The sequence below is a fragment of the Danio aesculapii genome, chromosome 8 (assembly GCF_903798145.1).
Source record: "Danio aesculapii chromosome 8, fDanAes4.1, whole genome shotgun sequence".
Lineage (NCBI taxonomy): Eukaryota > Metazoa > Chordata > Actinopteri > Cypriniformes > Danionidae > Danio > Danio aesculapii.
This window is the reverse complement of record NC_079442.1, coordinates 13,499,626-13,526,819: the sequence shown is the minus strand read 5'-3', so window position 1 is coordinate 13,526,819 and position 27,194 is coordinate 13,499,626. Positions and strand designations below refer to the sequence as shown.

At 37.9% G+C, this 27,194-nt stretch overlaps 1 protein-coding gene and 1 long non-coding RNA gene across 2 annotated transcripts; one reads left to right on the top strand and one right to left on the bottom strand.

The window, feature by feature from the left end:
• The first annotated feature begins 1,377 nt into the window (after window positions 1-1,377).
• LOC130233299 (cytosolic sulfotransferase 2) lies at window positions 1,378-13,238 on the top strand. The gene is made up of 8 exons (XM_056463259.1): window positions 1,378-1,532; window positions 1,866-2,004; window positions 7,439-7,567; window positions 8,248-8,348; window positions 9,114-9,240; window positions 12,646-12,743; window positions 12,831-13,005; window positions 13,081-13,238. The coding sequence occupies exons 1-8, from the start codon at window positions 1,509-1,511 to the stop codon at window positions 13,191-13,193; spliced, it is 906 nt and encodes a 301-aa protein (XP_056319234.1). The 5' UTR covers window positions 1,378-1,508; the 3' UTR covers window positions 13,194-13,238.
• A 10,429-nt stretch (window positions 13,239-23,667) lies between these two features.
• Window positions 23,668-24,536, bottom strand: LOC130233975 (uncharacterized). Its single transcript, XR_008838260.1, has 3 exons — window positions 24,475-24,536; window positions 24,098-24,274; window positions 23,668-23,736 (listed from the first exon to the last, which is right to left on the bottom strand). It is a non-coding gene; the product is annotated as an uncharacterized LOC130233975 (long non-coding RNA).
• Window positions 24,537-27,194: the final 2,658 nt, after the last annotated feature.

The following is a 27,194-nucleotide window of genomic DNA, read 5'->3' as shown; positions in this document are numbered from 1 at the left end:
GTCGCTGCTGCCTGAGCTTCCCAATCGACCACCGTCTGAGCTTCCAGAATGCAGGGCACCAGATCCTCCTGAATTCCCCGAATGGCAGCGCCAGATTCTCTTGAATCTGTGTGAATTTCTAGTGCCGCCAGAACTATGTGACTTCTCAGTGCTTCCTGAACCAAAGCCTCCTGACCCACTGGGGTTGTATGAACTGCCAGTGCCTCCTGAACCAAAACTTTCTGACCCACTGGAGTTGTATAAACTGTCATTGCCTCCTGAACCAAAGCTCCAGGTCCCCCTCAGCTCCACGCTCCAGGCTCTCCTCAGTTCCACGCTCCTGGCCCTCCGCAGCTCCATGCCTTCCTGATTATTAATTTCATCAGTTTGTGTTTCCCTCTCCCTTTTTTTCTTGCTGTGTGTTTCCTGGTTGGTTTTGCCTTGTTTCAGTTTTTTGTTATAGTTATTCATTAAATGTGTTTAATGCTGCCTTTGGATCCGCAGTTTGTTTCTCTCTTCTGCCCTACACATCGGACCACTACAGATGGTAATAGACAAGAAATGTACTGTATTTCACAAACATGTCTTTCGGCAATCCTATACAGCTCGAACCATTGTAGATAAATCTCCTTACAGTGACGTTCTCATTAAACTTATCTGAATCATTTTTATCTAACTAGAACTACACCTGCATTCTACTACTGAACCACTCCCACTGCTGACTGCTTGATTTTTTTTAAATATGTTCCACAATGATGAAATTTTCTTTTCTGACTTTGAGTGTTTGCCTGTTTACCCTTAAAGCCTGTAAAGCAGATTTGACAGAAAGTGCTATAGAAATAAAAGTGACTTCATTTGACACACAGTTACTATAGTTTCCGAATAGACTTTCAGTCTAATTACAAATATAGTTTATATAATTTATACAATAAATTGGGTATTTTATGCTACAGTCTTATGCAGCATAGAATAAGGGGCTTTAATTAAATTCAAATCAAATCAAGTTTATTTGTATAGCGCTTTTCACAACAATTATTGTATTAAAACAGCTTTACAAAAGGTGCACATTATATTACAATCAAATTTAGCAAAGTTAAAGTTATTACCATAACTTGATTGGTTACTAATAATTTATTAATTATTTAATAATTATTCATATCACATTTATTTTCTGCTAAAATTACTGTATTGTTGTGTGAATAGTTACCCTGTTGTAAAATTACTTGTAACAAACCTCTAAATAGTTTTGTTTCAGCTGTTCCTGTCATGTACCTTTTCCCAAATGCAGCTAACTCAAATGCAGCAACTTGTAAAATCATAGAGTTTTGTTGGCCACGTGAATTGCCCTTAATTTGCACATTAAAGATAAGATAAGCTGTGATTTGACATCAGCATTGCATGACAGCTCGGAATGTAACTACATATGTAGGAGCTACAAGACACATTTAAGGCGAGCAAAAGAGAGCTGGAAGCAAAAAGGAAAAAGGATTAAGAAAGCTTGTTAAAAGACGCGATATCTTTTCACCATAATGGAGATCCCTGACTTTTCCTCAGTGAGTATATATATCTTTATGATGGTATATATCAACAGCTGTACCGTTCATATTTTTAAGATACAATAATTAGGAATGAACAATACAGAATTTCCAGTAGGCTTATCTATAATTTGCACAAATTATGATACATTTATTTCTGCCATTATTCAACATTAGAAGTGTTTTATGAAATACAATAGCTGTTTGGGTGTACTTTATTCACTGATATTGTTATGGACATATAGAATCTACTTAAGTTTCCATGCTGAAGTGTATGGCCAGTGATGATTTTTCAAATGTCTATTGAGTGCAGTAAAGATTTGGCATTTACCTGACACTTAAATTTTGCAGATGAAACTGGATAGTCGGCCTGAGCTGATTGATTTTGAGGGTGTTTCTATGACCCGCTATTTCACTGACAACTGGGAAAAAGTGAAAAATTTTCAGGCAAGACCTGATGACATTCTAATTGCCACTTACCCCAAAGCAGGTGAGGGCATCTTAAAGTTTTCATAAACACCCATTTATTTGATTTGGTGTATAGAAATAATGGTGTTTATAATGCTCTTTCTGAACTTAAGTACGCTTTCATTTAAGACTCCTCTCATTTTATACTTGTCTCTACTTACTACAAAAAAAAGAAAAAGAAAACTGTTTGCTATCTCAAAGTCCTGATACTTTACTGCTGAGTTACAGCTATCACACACATTAAACTTAAATTTAGTTGTAAATTGTATCTTATTGCAAGCTTTAGTTAGAATTACATTACAGGGTTGTGAATTATTAATCCTAACTACTTCATGAACATTTAAATGTGTGGGATTACTTTCAGGGAAATGCACATTAAAAGTTGTTTCAGGTAGATCTTGACTGCTTTACATTTTTATATCTCAGTGTCATGTTATTTCAAATATCTCAAAATTTCTTACTGCTTTCAATTGTATTGATCCAAAAGCCACAAAGGCAATAACCAGGAAAATAAATATATTACAAAATAGGAGAAAAATGACAAAATATTTCCTTGTTATTTCTGTAAAATAATGTTTGTTTAATATGGAAAAGACCTTTTTATTCTGCTCTATTCTATACAAGCACATGTATGTACAAACATGGAAATACATAGATAAGTGTTATCAGCACTGCCCTGTGACTTCCATTCATCCATTTTCAACCACTTATCTGGGGCTGGGATGCAGGGGGCAGCATGTCAGACTTCCCTCTCTTCAAACACTCCCCTCCTTGGGGCTTCCTCCCAGTGGGACAAGCCCGGCACACCTTCCTATGTAGGTGTTCAGGAGGCATCTGAAACAGATGCCCAAGCCTCAACTGGTTTCTATCAATGTGGAGGATAAGGGGTTCCACTCTAAGTTCTTCCACGGGTAACAGAGCTCCTCACTCTACAGTACCTCTGAGTAAGGGGTTGGTGCATTGTGGATTGGGCAGTGGTTTGAAGACCAGGGCCATAACGGCCTCAACTTTGGAAAAAGAAACTGGTCCTCTGTTTATCAGTATAATACTATTGCAGCTGTAAATGTTGCTCAGTGGTGAGGTGGTAATGTCATAGCTTAACATTCAGTTTCTCTATTAGATTTAGGGTGTACTCACACTATGTACAGTTGCCTTGAACCGGGCCAAAGCACACTTGTCCCGTCTCCCCCGACGGCCCGCACTTACATTGCATACGAGCCTGAGCACGATTACGTCATTGATGATGCACTGTTCAGTTTAAGAAGCGCTCTCGCTCAGCACAGTGGAGATTTCTTTATATCATTATAGTTGATTGGGATGCAGTAACACGCAGTCAAATATGTCACCAAATAGATCAGCCACTTTTGACGCTCATAAACGATCATAAAGTCCTCGTGCTGCAGGAAGTAGGAGGTTTGCTAAAGGTCCAGTTGTCATGCAGTGAGGGGTTTGCATCTTTAATAAACTACGACAGTTTGCATTCATTGAACAGTAAGGATGATTAATAAACACATATGAAACAGTCCCTTAAAAATCACGTCTCGTCTTCAGTTTCAGGCTGAAGTGAACTGCACTCTGCCACCCCTCTTCCAACCGGGTCAGGGCCTGCCAAGTGAACCATGCCTGAGCCCAATTCAGAGCACCCTTAGTTATTGTGCCCAAACATTGTCGAGGGATTCACATATTTAGAAAATTCACGCTTTAGTCTTTCTGTCTATGCATAAATTTTTTTACTAATGCCTTGAAATAAATTTAACAATGTCTTGACAATGTTGCCCATTGTCACTTATTCTTAATCTTTTCAATTTTTTTGTGAAGACCTTCAAGTGTAAAGACTTGTAATTCTACCTGTGCGACTTCACACAGCAACAACCACAACAAAGTAGGGTTGCATGGTTTACTGGTACTACAGTTGTACCAAGATGCTATAGCCCAGGGGTCTCCAAACTCTGTCCTGATTAGCTGATTCAGGTGTGTCTTAATTGGGATTGGAACTAAACTTTGCAGTTTGGACACCCCTGCTGTAGTCGAATATAGCCAAAATACTTGTGATGCCAATGTTATTTTTATATGGTAGTATCATTAACGATTCTACAACAGTTAAAGTTGCATGTGGAAAAGTCACTAAAATGCTCACACATATGTGCTGACAAAAAGCGATAGACCACATTATTTTATTTTAATTTAAACAGTCTGTGGAGCCCTTTAAATCTGCAAAACTGTGTAGAATTGACACATTATACAGCATTGCAGGTTTTCCTTTATTAATCTGGGGTTACCACAGTGGAATGAACCGCCAAATTATCCGTCCATTTTTTACACAGCGGATGCCCTTCCAGCTGCAACCCATCACCGGGAAAAATCCATACACTCTTGCATTTGCATACATACACTACGGCCAATTCACCTATAGCACATGTCTTTAGACTGTGGGGAAAACCGGAGCACCCAGAGGAAACCCACACCAACACGGGGAGAACATCCAAACTCTACACAGAAATAGAAACTGACCCAGCCGAGGCTCGAACCAGCTACCTTCTTGCTGTGAGGCAGCAGCGCAACCCACTGTGCCACCACGTCGCACAAAAGAACAACTCACTAAATTAAATTTGGAATTACTTTGGATTCTTGTATTTGTAAGACTGAAAAAATAAATAAATAATAAGAACCCAAATAGTAACAGGAAACAATAAGGAAACAAATATATTGAACACTTCATATAATTCTGTTGGAAAATTGCTGTAACGGCCCATTCATGCTGATTTGTCCTATATAACATCAGGAAGATTAGACCTTTTCTATTAGAAAATGCTGCTCAATCACTTGTCCAAGCTCTTGTCCTATCCAGGCTGGACTTTTGCAATGCTCTCTTGGCTAGCCTCCCAATCCACATTATCAAGCCACTGCAGCTAATGGTCTTTAATAAATTCAATTCATCTTTATTTCTATAGCGCTTTTACAATATATACTGTGTCAAAGCAACTTAACATACAAGATTATAGTAAATTAAAACTGTGTCAGTCCAGTTTTCAGAGTTGAAGTTCAGTTAAATTCAGTTCAGTGTGGTTTAATATTTACTGCTGAAAGTCCAAATACTAAAGAGCAAATCTATCGATGCGCAGCTCCACAAGTCCCAAACCATCCAAGCCAGTGGCCAACAATGGCGAGGTACAAACTTCACCAATTGACGAAAGTGAAGGGAAAACAAATAAAGAGAAACCTGGCTCATCGTGCAGAAGCTGCAAGTGGGAGAGGTCACTGGCTGATATACAGGCTGGCCCTTCAGGATTAATGCGAAGACTCGTCTGTCACTGGGGTCTTTCAGGAATCAGTCTCATGCTCTCCACTCCTCCATGACCACCACTACAGCTGCTCAGAATACGGCCTCGTTCAGGATTATGGAAACCTTGGGAATAATAAAAACATACTAAAATAAGGGCAGATGCTCCGATTGCCCTAAATAATGCAGACTAACAATCCTTTAGAGGATTTGGATTTCAAAAACATTGTTGTTTTGTGTACGCTAATGCAAAGAGATGTGTCTTTAATCTAGTTTTAAACTGACAGAATTAATGAACCAACAGTGCATGTCACACCTTTATTCATCAGTCTACACTGGCTGCAAGTTGGCACTTGCATCAAATTTAACACACTATCACTCGTCTACAAAATACTGGCTGGCTCTGCACCCATTTACTTAAGCCCACTACTTCAGGGTTATTTGCTTGGCAGGACCCTGCACTTCCCCACAGGACATAGCTTTGCGGTACCATCCCAAAGCGGCACAAAATCCATTGCAAGGAAATTCACCTTTGATGATCCATCCTGGTGAAATGACTTGACAAACAGCTGAGTCTGACCATTTTCAAGAAAAATCTGATGACTCATCTGTTTCATCAATATTAACCACTTAATTGCCCAACAATAACTCTATATCTGGTTAGTGACAAACCACACCTGTAGGACACGTTCTCTCTCCTCTCTGTTATCAACCAGGCTCTTTCTTATCAACACACCATATTTCTGGAAAAACACTGCAATTCCTAGTGTGCATTATGCAGGTGAGTGGGCTTGACCAATCACATGTAAGTGGCACACTCTTCTCTCCATATGCACCAGACATGTTATAAACACTCCCTAGCTGCGTCTCAAATCGCATACTTATGCACTATTCTATGCCATTTTGTAGTATAAATATTGTAAGTAGTGCGTTCATACTAAAAATAATAAGTGCACTTTAATTACCCGGATGATGCACTCATTCAGCCGGTAAAATGAAGTGTGTAATGATGGACACTTCACGCACTCAACGACCGCAGCTTAGCTCACGTAGCAGAAGGGGCGGAGCAATCGGCCGCATATGTTGGATTACTTTATTTATTTTGGATGGTGAAAGCAAAATTCTCCTACGAGAGTGATTATAGCGCCTCCTGATGGTGAATGCGGTTATACTCATGACAGGTATTATTTAATAGTTTGGTCATTTATTTCACTGATTTGGCAACCGTCAAACATAGTCAGGGAAACGGGTTGAATGTCCGCTTAGTAAAAAATCATTTGTGTTTCAATTGGGACGACACTACATACATATACTATGCTGTTGAGTGTGTAAGTACATAGTGCATGAGTGCATAGTGGGCCATTTGAGATGCAGCTCTTGTTTCTGAAAACATTTAGCAAGTCTTGAGGTGCCTCACACAAGAGTGGGCTTCACAAATCACCTTTGGGAGTATGACACACTCCTTTATCTCTGTATGCACTAGACACCATCTTGTTTCCGAAAACATCTTGCAATATTTGGTGTGCTCTGCAAAGGTGAGTGGGCTTGACAAACCCTCTGTAGGACACACACTCATCTCTGTGTGCACCAGACACTTTCTTATCAACACTCTATGTTTCTGAAAACATCTTGCAATTCTGGGTGTGCTCCACGGGTGTGTGGGCTTGACAAACAATCTCAAGGATACACTATCTCATCTCGGTGTGCACCAGACACATTCTCACTTGAGACTCACACTATGGCCATTTCTATGTACTGAACTATTCTTTTTTGACTATGTCTAGGTATACATAAAATTTCTTTATAAGCCGCATTTAAAAATACATATTGCCTATTTGAATTTTTTAACAACATTTTAGAAGCAAAAATAATCATTTAAAAGAGATTTGAGTGAAATCATGTGTTTTCTGATTTCTGTCTGATTAAATTTGCTGTGAAAGTGTGTTATGTGTAAGTTTTGTTAGGTTTTTTTTTCTTATTTGCAGATACATACAATATTTTAAATGTCTGCACTTATTAGTGCTAACTAATGACATACTAAGTTGAAAAAAATTATACACATGGTTAATTAATGTGGTTTTTAATTTTTAAGCACATTACAAATTTACTTGAGTTATGTCTCTAAGAAAAGATTTTGCAGCATGCAATAAGTTCTACTCTGTATTTTTTCTTGTAGGTACCACCTGGGTTTCATACATACTTGACCTTCTATACTTTGGCAATGAAAGTCCAGAGCGCCAGACCTCCCAGCCTATCTATATGAGGGTGCCATTCTTGGAGATGTGTTTTCAAGGATTGCCATTAGGTCAGAGACCAAAGTATTATGAATGTACAATAATATATTAATATCTTCTAATGGGTTTTGTTCATGTTCAGGTAGGAAACCAGAGTGTTTGTGGTGAACAGTTGTTTTGGTCAAATTGTCCTATTCATGAAAACAGAGGAATTTTTGACTTTGGAATTGGTAGAGCCACTTTGCCAAACTCATATAGTGTGGCTTCTACACTTAAAGGACAATACATTTAACATTAATACACTGTTTTCTTCAAATATCATTTATATTTTAATGTATTTAACTAAGGCGGCGCAGTAGGTAGCACTGTCGCCTCACAGCAAGAAGGTCGCTGGTTCGAGCCTCGGCTGGGTCAGTTGGCGTTTCTGTGTGGAGTTTGCATGTTCTCCCTGCGTTAAAATGGGTTTGCTCCGGTTTCTCCCACAGTCCAAAGACATGCGGTACAGGTGAATTGGGTGGGCTAAATTGTCCATAGTGTATGAGTGTGAGTGTGTATGGATGTTTCCCAGAGATGGGTTGCAGCTGGAAGGGCATCTGCTGCATAAAAACATGTGCTGGATAAGATGGCGGTTCATTCCGCTGTGGCCACCCCAGATTAATAAAGGGACTAAGCTGAAAAGAAAATGAATGAATGAATGAATGTATTTAAATGTAATGACAACTCTAGAATAACATTTTATTTTGACTTTCAGGCACAGAGCTGGCTGATAATCTGCCCACCTCTCCTCGCCTCATCAAAACCCATTTACCTGTGCAACTTGTGCCTAAGTCCTTCTGGGAACAGAACTCAAAGGTATAGCTGTATGTATAGCATTAATGCTAATGACTTTGTGAATCTACAACAGCATCCAAACACAGCCAATCCATTGTGTTCTTGGAGAATGTTGTAGTTTGTATAGATGGAGATTACAAGCAAAAATAACCTTTATGGATTGTCATGAACCAGCATTCAAACTGCCTTGTGAAAAAAAGTGTAACATTCATATAGGCCTCGATGTTAGACCATTCAGCAAGGTAGCCCAGACACACATTCTCTAGTACACTAGTGCAATGGTTCCCAAAATTTTCAGCCCAAGACCCTCAAATGATTAAGTCAATGATTTGTGCCACCTAATATACTCAGAGGTAGTTATATATGTATACAAACTTTGCGTGCAATAGAACACACACACAGACCAATAGGCCTATATAAACATGAGTATATTGACAACACAAGTGTAACAACCATATAATAAAATTTTTGGAACGTATTAAATTGTGTAATTTCAACATTAACCTCACATAATGAGATGAGTGAGCGCACAATGCTCGGAGCACAGCAAGTTCATTCTTGGTTTCATTTTAGGGAACTCAACTCAGAGATCATCTTAGATGTCCAGTCATGACCTAAATTTATTTTTAATACATGTGTGTCGAAAAGGTGAAATCAATCCGCTGAAATAGATTTATTCTGCAAAGATCAAACATCAACATTGCCGTATTTATTAACATTCTAAACTATCTAAAAGTTTTCATGGCGAAAGTTTCTTTCTTTCTTATTTTTGGCTCTTTGTTCCAGGTTGTGTATGTAGCTCGGAATGCAAAAGACAATGCAGTTTCATATTTTCATTTTGATCGAATGAACATGGGACAGCCTGAACCAGGAGACTGGAACACTTTCTTAAAAAAATTCATGGAAGGCAGGAGTAAGTAACACATTTTATTAAAGAAATGTAATATGGAAGTGGTTAACTTAAGCCAGTTTTCTATCAGTGCATAGCTCGATCAAGAATGTTTACAGGTCATTCCTTACAGGCAGTCTGTGCTTAGTTGTACTGAAACACAAGCACTGAGTAATGATACATTTGTAATGTGTCAAAACATTTATTATAAATTACTATTTGCTTTCTTTAAGTTATAGTGAAATCATATTGCACTTAATATTTCTTCTCTGAACTATGGAAAATAAGGTCCTTTGTAGTTTGACTGGGAATTTTTACGTTTTATTTCCTGTGTTTTCACCAAAGCATGTATGTGCTCTTTTAAAAATGCATTCAAGGGTTCACACTTCGCTGATGATTGATAATAAAGCTTGTTTGGCATGCTGTTTCAGGAGAGAGCCCTGAGCTTATGAGAATCTTAAGCCCTGGGCTCCCTCCCGTTTGCAGGGTGAGAGGGGAGTTTGAGCTCAGGTAGATCTCGATGAACTCCCCCCAGCTTATTTCTGGCTAATGACAGATATAGGATGGCTGAGGAGAGGTGTACTCGCTAAGAGCTTGGCTATGGTATCAATTTGGTATGTTCAATTTAATTAGGTTGCATGTTTTTTTGGACTGTGGGAGGAAACCGGAGAACCCGGGGAAAACCCTTGCAAGCATGGGGAGAAGATGTTAACTCCACACAGAAATGTCAACTGGTTAGAAGGGACTTCAAGCTAATCACTGGGCCACCATGTCGGCCATCTGGAAAAGAGGGGGAGTTGGGGAGGGTAGGAGGCATACCTGTCAACACTGGGATGTAAAAATAAGGGATATGCCCACCATAATAAGGGATTCCCTCGAACCGACCCCCAACCCCCTTTTAAAAAATCCACAAATTACTCAATATGTTCTGTTGGAGCTGTTTCATTGTAAATAAACAGTTAAATGGTCAGTAATATGTTTTATTATTAATATTTACAAACGAAAAATAAAAAGTATACATTAGCTGTAAATACATTTGCAAACAGTTTAGCTTCTTAAAATTAATAGCTATTATAATGAAATAGAATCAAGCTATCAAATCTCATTAGCAGTTTCTTTACTGTATAACTGACACATTCTGATTAAAGAGCAACAAATTAATCTCTTATTTATTTAGATTTTTCATTTGATTACATTAAATAACAGATGTCACTTTAAAAAATGCACACATTTAATGTTATAACAAAAGCATTTGATAGTTTTCCTAACTTTTTATGCTCGTTTAGGACGAAATTAGTTGTGTTTGAAAGAAAAAAAAACACCAAGATCGACATAGATGTTATTATTATAATTATTAATTATGTGTATATGTCTGTTCAAACATGCACCCAAAACCCAGACTTTCACTTCCCTTCAAATCGCGTGTACAGAATTCATTTGGGAAACAGCGTCTATTTATCACTATGGAGCGCCTCAGCTGACAGTCACACACAACTATATGACTGCTTTGAAGATTGCATATGAAGGGGAGACGGCACCTGTAATGAAAAGGAAAGGGAATCTCGCCGTTTTTATATTTATTTCAAAGTGTTTAAATGCCTAAACAAAGCGAAAGCACGGAAAAGACTCACATTTAAGAGTTAGGGGCGGCCCCTGATGGTTCGGCGGTATGGGTTGCGTATAGGGAGGCTCGGCTCATTATGTTTATTTGCCACCCTTAAGAGAAAGACTAAAAATACGGGAGAAATACGAGAATAACTGGAGGGTTGACAGGTATGGTTGGAGGGATTCTTCAAGACTTTTTTTTTAATGTGACCTGTCTTTAAATGTCTGGTCTGAAAAGGATGTGTTTTAAGGCATATTGTTGGTGCGTTGCTATTAGACTGCGCCATTGACCAACTTAAAGCTGGTCCAAAGTCCAGCGCAGAGCACGTTAGTTATTCGCCTATGAGTGTCCAAATGCTTAGACATTGCTTAATACATAAAGGATATACACCAATACACAAATATCTTTACATATGAAAAAAAAACAAAGGTTTAAAATGTGACAAAAATTATTATTTTCAATATAAATATAAAAACCACTACCTCCATGCCTTCTTCACCTTCAGTTTATTTATGACAATTTGCATTTGTATAATGTTATTGTTTTTTTTATTAGCAGTGTTATTTATTATATACATATTTATATTTGCTTTAATAAAAACCAAGAATGGGACGTGTGTTTGGACATAACTAACAAAAGTTTTTTGACCACATTTCATTATTATCGTTTATTTATTCATTTGCTGGAAATTATTTGAAAAAATGTAAAAGTTTTAAAATGGCGACGCAGTGGCGCAGTAGGTAGTGCTGTCGCCTCACAACAAGAAGGTTGCCGGTTCGAGCCTCGGCTGGGTCGGTTGGCGTTTGTGTGGTTTACATTGCATTTTCTTCCTGCGTTCGTGTGGGTTTCCTCCGGGTGCTCCGGTTTCCCCCACAGTTCAAAGACTTGTGGTACAGGTGAATTGGGTAGGCTAAATTGTCAGTAGTGTATGAGTAAAGGTGAGTGTGTATGGATGTTTCCCAGAGTTGGGTTGCGGCTGGAAGGGCATCCGCTGCATAAAACATGTATTAGATAAGTTTGCGGTTCATTCTGCTGTGGCGACCCCAAATTAATAAAGGGACTAAGCCGAAAAGAAAATGAATGAATGAATAGTTTTAAAACTAATCTTGGTGCTTAATAAACTAAATTACATATGTAGACTAATAGATGACTTCAGTGGAGTGAGTTTTCACCGTTTCCTTACTCCACAAAAGTAAAGGCGTAAAGTAAAGAGTAAAAAGTAAAGCAAAGAGAAAGTAAAGAGGCCGAGGAGGAGGCTCATTCTTTATCCTCACGCAGATGGTCTGTTTAACTCGCTGTTTTCTCGCTAGTGAAGCATTCAGTTTTTCTACTTACAAAGTCCACCATGCAAATAGCAAATGTGCCGTGGTGTGACACATTGGACTCTTAAAGGGAATGGGAGACTAAACTCTTATTGATTTATTGCACAATATGCTCAACACACCCATAACTCATTAAGAGAATAAGCACAACCCTTTTCGACTATGCCCCACGGCACAAACCATATTTTAAAAATATTTTTACGATTGTACAGGATTCGGACATGCCCATAATGAGTTTGCGCAACGTGCTTTAGACTTTGCGCCTAGATCATTCAAATAGAGCCCTGTAACTGTGTCATTTAGCTCAACTCATGAAATGACACACAGTAACTACTTGGAAAAATGTTGGGGGAAAATTTTTTTATTGTCATAAAGCGTATCATTTTATTTCAATTTTACTACATACATGTTTGGAGAGTAACGATATTATGTAAGACATATAAAATACTCACTTAAATCATAAAATTTGTATCTATTCTGTAATAAATCATTTTTCTCTAGATGTATTTGGTCCTTGGTACGATCATGTTAGTGGATATTGGAAGAAAAAACAGACGTATTCTAACATATTGTACATGTTCTATGAGGATATGGTTGAAGTAAGTGCAGTTTATGAAGTTACAATTTTAGCAAAATATTAATAAAATCAGTATGTATATTAAATGTACTGTATATGTCTTGCTCAGGACACTGGACGTGAAGTAGCTCGTTTGTGCTCCTTCTTGGGATTGTCCACTTCAGCCGAAGAGAGGGACAGAATAACAAAAGGGGTTCAGTTTGATGTAATGAAACAGAACAAGATGACCAACTATTCCACTCTCCCAGTCATGGACTTCAAGATCTCACCCTTCATGCGAAAAGGTTAATAAAACATCTAATTTTGTCGTTCTAAATCCTTTACTTCCACTCGCTTTGATTTTCTTTTTATTTGTGTAGGTAAAGTTGGAGACTGGAGAAATCACTTCACTGTGGCACAAAATGAACAGTTTGATGAGGTCTACAAACAGAAGATGAAGAATACCACTGTCAAGTTCCGTACTGAGGTTTAAAACTACAGTTCTCGATCTTGAACCAGAATTTTATATATATATATATATATATATATATATATATATATATATATATATATATATATATATATATATATATATATATATATATATATATATATATATACAGTATATATAATCATCCAGGGGTCTACTTAGAGATCCTATTGTTTACTTGCATATGTTATATTTAAAAAGGATCATTTAAGTTCTTTAAGTTGCTGGAATTAAGTTTGAGTTTGAAATAGGATGATCTGTTTGACCAACCCTTCCTGCAGCTAGTAAGAATTTTTTTACTGTGAACCAGAAACTTCAGACTGCGCCTTTTGTATTTTGTATGTAGTCCAAAAACATTGCGAAAGTACACATTTTACAGCCTTGTAATTTTATTTGTTTTATTGGTTAAAATAAAGTTATTGCTTTAAAACATATTTTAAGTTGATTAGTTTTGTTTATTTTGAGCATCACACAACACCATCCAGTAATAACAATTCAACTGTGACTTGGTGACCCTTCCCAGCCATCCAAAGCTGCGCCTCTTAAAATCACAAACACGCACATTAAAGATGACAGAGACCCACTAGATCATGTCATTTGCCAGATAGAAAACGTTATATATTTTATAATACTACAATTCCCAGTGAAAAACTGTTTTGTATACGCTTTCAGTTGTGTAGTTAGCAAGCAAACTTATCATAAAGTGCAATATTTCATGCATGCAAGGATCGCTGGTCTCACTCTCTCACAAGCTTTGTCCTAAAGTGACTACTGTATGCTTACTGTATGCGTGGTAAACAATATACACAGATTGTCATTGTTCAAAAATGAATTTAAAAGTGAATATAAAACCAACTTCACCTCAGTACAGCAGGCTAGGCGGAATAGCGCTATTTACTATTTTACGCTATTTAAGTTTTTTTGTTAAACTAAATAAAAATCTATATTATTAACGCTGTAAAAGGTCCCCTATGAAATTGAAAATGGTCAAATCAATCTTTCACCTGAAGATTTCAGTGGCTGAACACATAACCCAGTGGCTGAACACATATAACCCATTCATAAAAAATTCGTAAAAACAACACAATCTACATCAGCTTTGTGTGATTATTTAATTCAATTCAATAAACTTTATTGTCTATCTCACAGGGGTTAGAAAATGGTCTACAGGCTCACACACAACAACAAAACTCAAATACACCTACAATTATGTAAATATTCAATTTTTAAAATTCTATTTAAAAAAACAATGGCAGTAGGAATACATGTCTTCTTGTACTTAGCCTTTTTTGCTAAAGGGATTTATACCATCTACCAGACGAAAGTAACTTAAAGGTGCAGTATGTAATTTGACACCCAGTGGTTGAACTAGGTATTGTGTTCCTGGATCAAAACAAATGCAAGTGCAAGTTACCAGATTGACCACAACAACATTGAGACTGATTTAAGTCGTGATCTCAATAAAAGCAACAGCACACGATAGGAATGTTTTTCGTATTAAAAGGAGTTTTTGTTCTTACCAACACCTCTAATTGATATATTAAAAACGACTTCTATTTCTCAGAGGTGAACAACAGGATAAACTGATCACCTCAGGTGCTTTATTCAGTGTTAAAGGCTAATAATGTGAGTTTGAATGTCATTTTACATAATTTATTGCCATACTACTGAAAGCAGCAGCTTTCACCTGAAATCTTGAAAATAAAATAAATCGTTTGAAATTGAAATCTAGAACAGTGACTCTGTGCAAGCCAATGCATAATCAAATTTGCACCATCATCAAACACCATCATCAAACACCATCATCAAATTTCCAGATGACACCACAGTGATTGGTTTAATCAGCAATAATGATGAGATTGCCTACAGGAAGGAGATTCAATTCAATTCAATTCACCTTTATTTGTATAGCGCTTATACAATGTAGATTGTGTCAAAGCAGCTTCACATAAAAGGTCATAGTAAATTGGAACAGTGTAGTTCAGTTTTTAGTGTTTAAGTTCAGTTCAGTTTAGCTCAGTTCAGTGTGGTTTAATAATCACTACTGAGAGTCCAAACACAGAAGAGCAAATCCAACGATGCGCAGCTCTATAGATCCCGAACCATGCAAGCCAGTGGCGACAGCGGAGAGGGAAAAAAAACTTCACTAAATGGCGGAAGTGAAGAAAAAAAAACCTTGAGAGAAACCAGGCTCAGTTGGGCACGATCATTTTAATTTCTCCGCTGGCCAAACGTCATGTGCAGAGCTGCAGTCTCAGTGGCGGAGGCTGGAAGCTGGCCTCAGTGAAGACTCGTCTGTCTCTGGAGCGTCACAGGAATCAGTCTCATGTTCTCCACTCTTCCATGACCACCACAGTAGCTGCTCAGGATTAGGCCTTGTCCAGGATATGCATCTGGCCACTTGGTGCACCGACAATAATCTGCTCCTTAACACCAACAAGACCAAGGAGCTCATTGTGGACTTCAGGAAGGGAAGAACAGGCTCACATGATCCCATCCACATTAATGGGATGGCCGTTGAGCCTGTCTCATCCTTCAAGTTCCTGGGGACCCACATCTCAAAGGACCTTTCCTGGACTACCAACACCTCCAGCCTGGTCAAGAAGGCTCACCAGTGCCTATTTTTCTTGAGGCAACTTAAGAAGAACCAGCTTTCATCAGCCGTCTTGGTGAACGTCTACCGTTGCACAATAGAAAGCATCCTGACCAACTGCGTCAAAGTCTGGTATGGAAGCTGCTCTGTTGCTGAGCGTAAGGCACTGCAGCGGGTGGTGAAAACTGCCCAACGCATCACAGGGATTACACTGCCAGCCATTGAGGACATCCAGAAGAAACACTGTCTGTGCCGAGCACGCAGTATTCTTAAGGACACCTCTCACCCTGCTCACAGACTGTTTTCTTTCCTGCCTTCCGGCAGGCGCTTCAGGCTCCCCCGGACAAAAACCAGCAGACTGAGGAACCGCTTTTTCCCCAGAGCTGTCTCCCTTTTGAACTCTGCCCCTCACTGACTCTTTTGCACCCCCCCCCCCCCCCCCCAATACACCCCCCACACTCCTCTAACTTATACTCCTCACACTCACTGCACTATTTAACATTTGCACATTTAAAGTTTGCACATATTCATTGCACTGATTCATTTATTTGAACTGTACATACCCACTGCACATGGACATTTGTAATTATGTTTATCTATCTGCACACTTCTGCTATTAATAGCATCCTGTACATATATTCATTTATTGTAAATCTGTTCATAGCTAATACAACCTGTATATAATGTTCATAGTACATCCATCTGTAAATATTACCATAGTTTTTCTATAACTGCACTTTATAACTTATACATGTATCCTGCACTTGCTGCTATTGCACTGCTGGATTTCTGTCGTGTTTCGTTTGGTGCAAACAGCCAAATTGCTTATCACTGCAAACCTTGTCACGTAGCATGTTGTTAGGACACACGGTTACAATGTAACCTGCTCACCTAATAGTCATAATATCGTAAATATCATAATATTTATTTGCTAAATATTAACCTCATGAGGAACTTTGAATCTGCGTCTCATTTCGGAGTCTGATAATGTTACTGTCTACCGGAGGTCGCATTTCGGTCATGGATGCATGCTTTGAGAGTCTTCATGACTGAATGTATGAAATATGTGGTCTTCCAACAAGGCAACCCAGGGTGCTGAATTATAATTGGGTAAGCTAACATTAAAAAAAAAACATGAACAAGACAGCCGGCACAGAAAACACATTTTCAAAGCAGAATATCTGACTTCAGCATTGTTTTTCAGATAAACAAGAATGTTCACTTGGCATGTTTCTTAAATACCTGCAAACATATGATATTTTTATGATTTAGAAGAGTCAAAAACTTGCATACAGCACCTTTAAAGGAACCATGTAAAGGATAGGAAGTGTCTTCCACAATAGTGGGGATTTTTCTTTTTGTTGCTGCTATAAATAAATCAGTGAGAGCAGTTTGTCTCTCACTAATTATTTTGCTCGCTAGGTTTACCAACCTTAAAAAGGTAATTTTTGCTTTTAACAGAGAGGGAGTTAAACCAGACTACAATATTAAAAGCAAGGACAGACTCAATAAGTGATTTCAATAAGTGAGTTCACACTTAGCTGATGATTGATTATAAAGCTTGTTTGGAATGCTGTCCCGGGAGAGAGCCCTGAGCTCATAAGATCCTCGAGCTCGGGGCTCCCTCCCGTTTACAAGGCGAGAGGGGAGTTTGAGCTCAGGTAGATCTCGAGAACTCCCCTGCTTTAGTAGCTAATGGACAGATAGTGATTGCTCTTAAGAGATAACTACTTTCTAGGTCAGGGGTGGCGAACCTGTTTGGCATGATGAGCCAAAAAAAAAAACTTTATCACTGCAAAGAGCCACACAACAGATGCGCAAAACATACGTCTCTGAATGCTTAGTAAATTTTCGGAAAAGCTGAGTTTGCTTTTCTGCCTGACCTTTCAGTGTCTTTACTTTGTGCTTGCGAAGTTCACTGCCTTTGGGAAATTCCCGGGCTACGGCAGAATGGAGAGAGGTGAAATGGCGCTCGAGATTTGAAGCCTTAAAATGTGACAACGAAGTCTGGCATTTCAAGCAGAATGGCTTTCCATTTCTTTCAACAAAAAAATATAAATCCTCCCATTCAGATAAAAATGTTCTGCGCTCATCTTCGTATTTACGCTTAGCTGTACGCTTTCCTGACTCTGCCATGACGATTGATATTAACGAACTGCACGTCACTCGTGTCAACCCTTGACTGAAGGCATGTCTGAAGTTAGAGCTGAAACGATCGTCATAGAAGCGTCAGAAAATGAAATTCAGTCAGCAATAGGCCACTGTCTAGCAGGTGTATTTGCATACAGCAATCTGATTGGCTGACGCGTCCGTTGGCGCTTGAAAAGTTGAGCTACTACCAGCTTCTGCAGCAAGCAACGCTGAAGCCCCGTGTGAATGGGGCATTAGTCAATTGGTTAATGTATGTTAAATCGCGCGAGAGGTTGAGCCGCACAAGAGCAGTAAAAGAGCCGCAAGCGGCTCGCGAGCCGCGGGTTCGCCACCCCTGTTCTAGTTTCATGTCTATGGTGCCGATTGGATTAGTCAATTAACTTAAGTTGCATGTTTTTGGACTGTGGGAGGAAACCGGGGAACCTGGGGGAAACCCATGTGAGCACAGGGAGAAAGAGCAAACTTCGCACAGAAACATCAGCTGGCTTGGTAAGGACTAGAATCAATGACGTTCTTGCTGTGAGGCCACCGTGCCACCCATCTAGGAAAGGAGGAGTAGAAGGGGTGGAAAGGGGGATTCTTCAAATGAAGATGGCTGTTATATGGAACTTGGGTTATTTATAGTGGCTTAGAAATCGTCTGATTGGTGAATCGTAATTTGGATACTGCTGGACCAGCTGCAAGCAATCAAACATGTGATCCCCTTGAAATTAGTTTATAAATAAACTTCACTTATATATGACAATCTAAATGTCCTCCTCAATATCAAAACTTCTCAGTTTTCTCAACAAACGCAACCGTTGCTGAGCCTTTTTAAAAATATTCTCTGAGTGGTTATTAAAAGAGAATTGAAAGTTAACATCCACACCTAAATATTTAAAGGAACTCGTCTGTTCAACTTCCTCTCCATTAATTAGCAAAGGGTCACAAATTGTTTTAAAGCAACATTACCTGTCTGAAAGACATACTTCAGCCATGGTGTCATCCTTCCTCCAGCGTGCAAAAGTAACTCCAATATTTAAAAAAGTTTTGAATCAGCATTGGTGGCTCAGTGGGTAGCGCTGTCGCCTCACAGCAAGAAGGTCGCTGATTCAAGCCTCGGCTGGGTCAGCTGGCATTTCTGTGTGGAAGATTGCATGTTCTCCCAGTGTTGGAGTGGGTTTCCTCAGGTTGCTTCGGTTTCCACCCTCACACCCCCCCCCCCTCCATGTCCAAAGAAATGCACTATGCAGTAGGTGAATTGTATAAACTAAATTGGCCGTAGTGTATGTGTGTGAATGAGAGTGTATGGATATTTCCCAGTACTAGGCTGCAGCTGCAAAGGGACTTAGCCGAAAAAGAAAATGAATGAATGAATGATGCAGCATTGGTTTTTACTGCTTTTACTCTCACTTTGCACTAATGGCGGATCTGCATAAATGGGTGAACAGATGTACAAATCTACATTTGTTGACAGACAGTTTGGGCTACTTATCAGAATTATGGGAATTGTCGGCTCAACAAATTTTAATTGGATGAACATTTTTTAATTTTATGCCTTACCCAGAATATAAAAATACATAAAAATATATTTAGATCATTTACTTTAATCAACTATTGGAATGTGAAGAGACTTTCAACCTGCACAACAAAAATGTTTCTGAGGACAATCACCTACTGCACCTTTAAATTCTTTTAATATATGAGTTTGGAATAAGATAATCTGTTTGACCAACCCTTATGAAAAATGTGAAAGTACACATTTTAAAGCCTTGTAATTTTATTTCTGTTTTAAAAGTATAAGTTATTGCTTTAAAATGTATTTTAAGTTGATTAATTTTGTTTATTTTTAGTTTTTAGGCTTGCAGCCTCATGCCAACGCACGCCTCCCACCAGTACAGATATACAGCCACATTGCACTGCTACTAGTGTGATATTGCTCGTTTATACAAAAATTGTCTGGTTCTTGAATCTGATTGGCTGATAGCCATGTGATATTCTACAATGTCAAAACTCGTACAGCCTCCTCAACCTTCTGTAATACTCTGCCTACATAGAGTAACAGCAGATCAATAAACTCACTACAGTATACAGTTGACAAATAATACAGCTGTTGGACAACATAATGTACTTTTTAGGTTTTTTGGGTTATAATGTAGTTGTTTAGATTGCATTTATTCAGTTTATTTATGAGGATAGTGCCTATTTAAATATTTATAATTTCTGAGATACAGAATGTCGGCATCCATCAGCCTGTCATTGAGCAGAGCAAAGATGGTTGACGTTGTCCATCCACAAGATGGATGTTTTGTATGTTGTACTGCTGTATTTATACTATAGTAATATGCTAGTGTTTGCTTTGCTTTGGCTTTTTTGAGGGTAAATATTGTGATATGCCGTTTGCAACAGAGAAATACTGGGAAATGTCACTAGACTGATAGGATATAATCTTAAAAATGTGAGCAAAATCACCTGTTTTGTCATCACTTTAAACATTACGCTAAAGAATCATTCAAACAATAGCTCTAAGTGATGTTGGTAAAGTAGTAACGGTTTCTGCTGTTCTGATCAGCTGCAGATGTGAATGAATGGTGGAAGAAAATAGTTCCTCGTTCAAAAAGATTTTCAGACACTGTGTGTTTGATTTTCTTTTTTTATACCAAGGCAACGATCTTCTGCTTTTTCTCTTTCCATAGTTCTGATGCCTTGCAAAAAGTTTCCAATTTGGATGTTCTGATTTCCAACACAACATATAAGACATGTCTGACATTCAGTTAAAAATAAACTTTCACAAAAGAATGCAAAAGCAAAGGTTTTCATTCATATTTTATTGTTTTTTGTGGATGTTTTTCTTGAGGTCTTGAGAAGGCAGTTTAACCAGTTCCGCTTTCTTTACAGCTCTTGGTGGAGGGCTGAGTGGCTTTAGTTTACTTCCAGTCTGCAATAAAGACATGATAAAACTTAGTCGCACATTTTTGATCAATGATCCAGTATTTGATGATCAAGACACTTACTATAATCACAGAAGGCGCGAGTGCCATTTGCAGACATTTGCCAGTCTGTCCTCGATGTTTTCTCCATTCATCAATCTTACATTCCTTCATTGTTGTCTCCTGTTGTCTTTGTCTGTGAATAATAGAAAGCAACAATAAGATTATCAAGAGGTTTCAAAGGGCCACTCAATCCTCCAGTTGGCCACATTTGAATAGAGTTATAACCACTTCTGATCATCATTAGGTTCATAAAGAAAAGCATTTTTCTATCTTACTGGAACTGGAGATCTGTCAAGCGCTGCTTCACTGTTGTTTGGAGGTTGCGGCTTTTAATAAACTCGCAGGCGTCCAAACAGGAGTCCACCAATGCTTCCTCCTTTAAATGAAGGGCTGTATGGTAGACGATCCCTTCAGCACCCTCCCTGCTTCTGCTGATCTCGGAGATCATCTGTGTCATCCGTTCATTCTGGAGAGAAAAGAAGTTGTGTTTGAGCTCAGTAGTACAGTCTAGTATTATGTTGTAGGAGGCTTTAACAGCTTTACTTAAGACACATTCTTCACTTACTAAGATTTTCAATGGAGTGCCATATTTTAATTCCAACAGCTCCTTATTCTTCTTCTTGGCCTCTTTGAGGCAGATATAACTGGTGTCCACCATCTTCTGCAGGAGGTCTATCTTTTTATCACTACACAAATACACACAAGACAAAACACAGAGGGTCAAAGACTGTTACTGTGTCTTCTGTTCCCAAAGATGGAGAAGTCAGAAACTCACAAATTTTCATCTTGGGCAAAGTAGTCCGCGAGGATGTCATATCGTTCAATATGTTCTTTCATCATTGACCTCCATTTTAATTCTTTCTCTGCGTTGGCCTTCTCGTTTTCTTCTATGATGTCTTCAATTATTTTCTCTGCTCTTCTCTTGTTTTGTTCTCTCTGGGCTTTTGGTTCGCCTTCTATTCTTTCTTTAAGAGAGATTCTCCTAAAGGGATTACAGAAACAAAGATGGTTATAAAGCACATTATGAGAAACAGCATCTGCAGTTTTAGTATGTGCAGAAACAGATAAACAGAATTTTTGCACAGTATTACATTATATTAAAATCAGTGTCTGGCAATCAGAGCTATAATAATTAAAACTGGACTATTTAATGGCCATAAAAATGTGGTTTAGACATTTAAAGTCATAAGTCATTATTATCAAATGCATATTTCCTGTACAACTAAAGTTCTAGTTTGATTTACTGTCAATACAGTTAATTAATATAAAAAACTATACAAAAGTATGATATGTAATGCAGGAATGTAGTAATGTAATGTACAGTGATGTAAAAGTACTTACGTTTCCTGGAGCGATGGTTGGCTGGACACTGTAGCGATGTTTTCACTCGCTCCCATTGTTTCCAGATCCTGCTGTTGCCTTCTAGGTGGTGGTGGTAATGGCTGGAGTTTGGTCAAATCTCCAGGAGTCGCCTGACCTCTCGGAGGGAAGGTCAAGGGTCTCAACTGTCGAAATATCCAATCCTTTTCTTTTCTGAAAGAGATTGCAGTAACCAAGATGATAAATCACATTATGAGAAAGAGCATCTGCACTTTTAGTATGTGCAGACACAGAAAAAGATCAATTGTGCACATATGCATGAATGACACTCCTAAATAATCTTGAAATCAGCGTCTGACAAAGGTATATAAGAATGAAACATTTAACTCTCTCGATCCCATTATATAGTATAAACATAATACAATAAGAATTAATAAGAAACATAGAACATTTAAATAAATACATGAATGTAGTGATGTAAAAGTACTTACGTTTGCTGGAGCGGCAGTTGGTCAAAGGCTGTAGAGATGTTTGCACTCGCTCCCAGAGCCTCACTCACTGTGCCTTCTACCTGCCTTTTTATTGGTGGTATTGGCTGGAATTTGGACAATTCTCCAGGAACCGTCTGACCTCTCAGACTGAGAGAAGAGGGCTTCGACTTTTGAAATGTCCTATACTCGTCTTTTCTGAAAGAGATTACAGAAACATGATTAATTTAAATCACAATATGACAAGCAGCATCTACACTTTTGGGATGTGCAGAAACAGAAAAACATCGATTGAAATCTGTGTGTGGCAATCAGAGCTATATTAAATAAAACTGGACTATTTAATGGGCAGAAAAGTATCCACTTGTTAAGTGTGATGTCACGCGAAGCGGCTTTTGGGTCCAAACGCTGTGTCAAACTGTATGGGGAGACTCAACAAATGGTAATAATAAACATTTCCAAAGCGATGTAATACTTTGGAAAATCACGATCACAGAATATACATCCATGCCTAATATCTGATGGCCAGAAAGTGATACATTTTTTATAAATTGTTAAAATATTAGTGTCTGTGATGAAGCAAGTCCAGAGACTGTTGTGTAAACCATGATTTGATACAAAATTTACTTTAATGTGTGATATGACTAAAAAGTGGTCATAAACAAACATTTTCTCAATTCAAATGAGTAGCGACTTGAACCGGGAACCAGTATTCAATACGTCACGACTTAACAAGCGGATTGCTTAAACATTTAACAAGTCATAAACCTAACAACATTCAAATATACAATATTGCCACACAATATACAGGAATGTAGTGATGTAATGGTACTTACGTTTGCTGGAGCTGCAGTAGGCAGGAGGCTGCAGATGTTTCTTTACTTGCTCCCATTGTTTTCTGCTGCCTTCTGGGCAGCGGTGGTGTTGGCTGGAGTTTGGACACTTGTCCAGGAGTCGCCTGAGGTCCCGGGGTAAGAGAACAGGGTCTCAACTGTCGAAATGTCCTACTCGCCTTGTCTTTTCTGAAAGAGATTACAGTAAAAGAGATGATTATAAATCACACTATAACAAGCATCTGCACTTTTAGGAAACAGAAAAGCTTCAATTGTCTTGAAATCAGTGTCTGGCAATAAGAGCTATACTAAACAGAAATTAACTATTTAATGGCCATAAAAGTGTGGTTTAAATATTTAACTTGGTCTAAAGCCATTATTGTTATACATATTTCCTGTATATGTAAATTTCTACTTAACTTTTCACTCTCAAAATTGTTAAACAATATAAATAAAGAATAAAGTAGCAATGATAAAAGTAAAATATAACATTCACATATACTATAGTGCAATATGACATACATGAATGTAGTGTTGTAAAAGTACTTACGTTTGCTGGAGCTGTGGTTGGCTGGATAATTTACCACTTGCTCCCACTGATCTCTGATCCTGCCTTTTAGGTGGTGGTACTGGCTGGAGTTTGGGCAATTCTACAGGAGTCACCTGACTTCTCGGACGGAGAGCACAGGGTCTCGACTGCCAAAGTGTCCTTCTAGCCTTGTCTTTTCTGAAAGAGATTACAATAACAGAGATGATTACAGATGATCGAGCTATCAGAAAGCAGGGTTTTAGAGAGAAAAATGAAGTGATTTTAAATAAATGAGGAATTAAAGTTGATTCTCATAAACATAGTACCAAAAACTCCAAAATGAGAACCTTTTAATTAGCATAATAGAGAGATATTAACAATGACATAAAAGTTCTTACTCTTTCTGGTGTAAGGGCGGCAGGCGGACAGGCTTTTGAGCAGCTTTCCTATGAAAATAACCCTGAAAATAAAACAGAAACGTTAGAAAAGTACAGACAATACAATTATATAATAAAAAATATTATTTTTCATAAACATACAGTAGACGCCCAATGATATTTCATAATACAGAAATTTGTATTAATTAAAAAAAAATCAAAAACACTCAACATTTACTTACATAGTTGCCACTTAGAGGCTGCTCAGGCCTGCCTGTTATGGCGGAGACAGTCCTCACTCTGCAGTCGTTGAATCTATAAAACAGGGGGTCGAAGATCCATTCTTTCTCATTCACCCCAAGTTCTGGAATCCAACGTGTTGCTGCAAAGGATCACATGATTGTTTAAACATTAATGTGGTTCTTACAAATGAGTTTTGAATTCAGTTGAGATAGTTTGACCAGCTCACCTTGCATTTGCGGTGTCTTCTTTGATTTTGTGAGGACTTCTGAAATCCCTCGCTCCTGTTGGTGTTAAAAAAGGAAGAAAAAACTATTTAAAATTATAGTTGGCATATAAATGCAGGTAAAAATGTGAAAATGTGAAAAAAAATGCTTAACATTGCTTAATATACAGTACACAATAAATTAAAACTAAATGTAAACAACATGTGCCTTAAAAATATAAAGTGGCTTAATGTGTTGAGAAAATCAAGAACAAATTGTAAAATATTTTCTGTTCAGCTAAACAGAATAACTAATTAGGATATTTTCTCAATATTTTTGAACTTTTTAAATAGCCATATCTGAGCCAAATATTGTCCTATCCTAACAAAATATACACAAGTGGACGTTTATTTCATTAGTTGATAAAAAAATCTGTTTTGCTGTTCAGGGTCACATTTATCCCCCTCCAAATTCATTAAGCTTTTTCTTTGTAATAGTTTATTAGGGGAGGAAAACACATAACATGGTATTTTACGTGTTGTGTTCATATACTGGGTTCTTGACTGCATGTAGATTGTAGATGTTTCTATATGCGCTTGAAAGGTCATAAAACTGTAGGCAATAAACCATATACTGAACTTAAACCACATTCTAATGGGTTAAGCCACATTTTGGGATAGTTTGACCAAAAATGTAATTTCTCTCATCATTTACTCTCCCTTCACTTGTTCAAAACCTATATGACTTTCTTTCTTCTGTTGAACACAAAATGTTATTTTAAAGATGAGGGTACACATTTTCTTCCATTTTTACTGGTCTGACAAGCAAAATCTAGCATCAAAACATACTTTACCAACAAATATGGAAATCAAAGTGTACCATCAACTGTTGTTTCCAAAATATTTTATTTAATAACACAAAGAAAGTAGCCAATATAAAAACCACACGAGGGAGAGTAAATAGTGAGTTTTTTTTTTTTTTTTTGGTGAACTGTCCCTTTTCACGTATGTTAGAATATCCGGTACAAGAACACTACATGAACAATATATGTAAAGATAGGATACTCACCGCTGGAGGAGTTGGCTGTGCGTGTCGCCATCTTGAGAGCTCTTTCCCAAACAGAGCTTCTTTGGTCTCCTCGCTCAAGACAGAGTTTGCGTCTTTGCACGCGGCAAAATACAGACTCTGATCTTTAGCGCTCCTGAAACACATCGCGTGATCTAGACTGTTTCGGGCCATGGTTCGACGCTGAAAAACTGAGTAATCTGCTGAAAATGACATGTCAGATAGTATGATATGATCAGCTTTAAATTGCTTGCGTTTGCACTGAAAGTTATCGAACACTGAATGCAGAAATGAAAAATGAGAACAGAACAGAATTTTTTAGAACGCGTTCTAAGGTCGCATAGCAACGCCTCCGAGCCGCGAATATGTTTTGCTTTAAAATCAGTAGCGGGCTTACAGTATCATTACAGTGGAGGAACCCTAATTAAACCAATGAGGGATAATTATATATTTCCTGAAATTTTATACTTCCTGAAATTTTGACTGGATAACTCAATATGGGATTTTAGCTTCAGTCTCGAGTTTTTATTTTATTATTGTGTACTCAAATCCTATATTAAGTTATCCAGTCAAAATTTCAGGAAGATAAGTATGAAAAAAGACTAATAATATCCGAGATTTTCCCCAGATAGCGGACCTAAGTTAAATCAACATTGAATAAATTTTAGGCCCTGGGCCCGGTCTAAAGGTTTAATCCGGATAAAATTGATCCGGATTTAGTCATCCTTTTTTTGCAATCCGTGATCACGTAATCCATCTTACTTTTTGAGCCAGTTTTTCAAAGCAACATCGGATTGGATCAATCTGATCAGAATAGGAACTTTTCAGGATCACTAAATATGGATAATCAGAGCTCAAACAGGATAGGAAATCACAGTGTAGAACTATAGATATGTAAAGGGCGACAAGTAGAATAGCCAGTGCGGAGTCAATATAACTTTATTTTTATTTGAAATAAAAACACACATTTTTAAAAAACTAAAAACAAGAAAATTCCCACCCCATCCTCTTCCAGCAGTCCATTCATCTGAGAACTACAACACAAACACTGTACATTGAGGTTATTTATAATAAGTTTGAAATATAGATGTATTGAAATAAAAAAAAAGACTTAATGTCAAAAACTCCACGATAATTTCAGACTTCCTCATCTAATGTGGAGAGACCAGCTTGTCTGAGCATAGGCTTTAGGAGGTGGATCTCAAGTCTGGCCTTGGTTTGCTGCAGTTT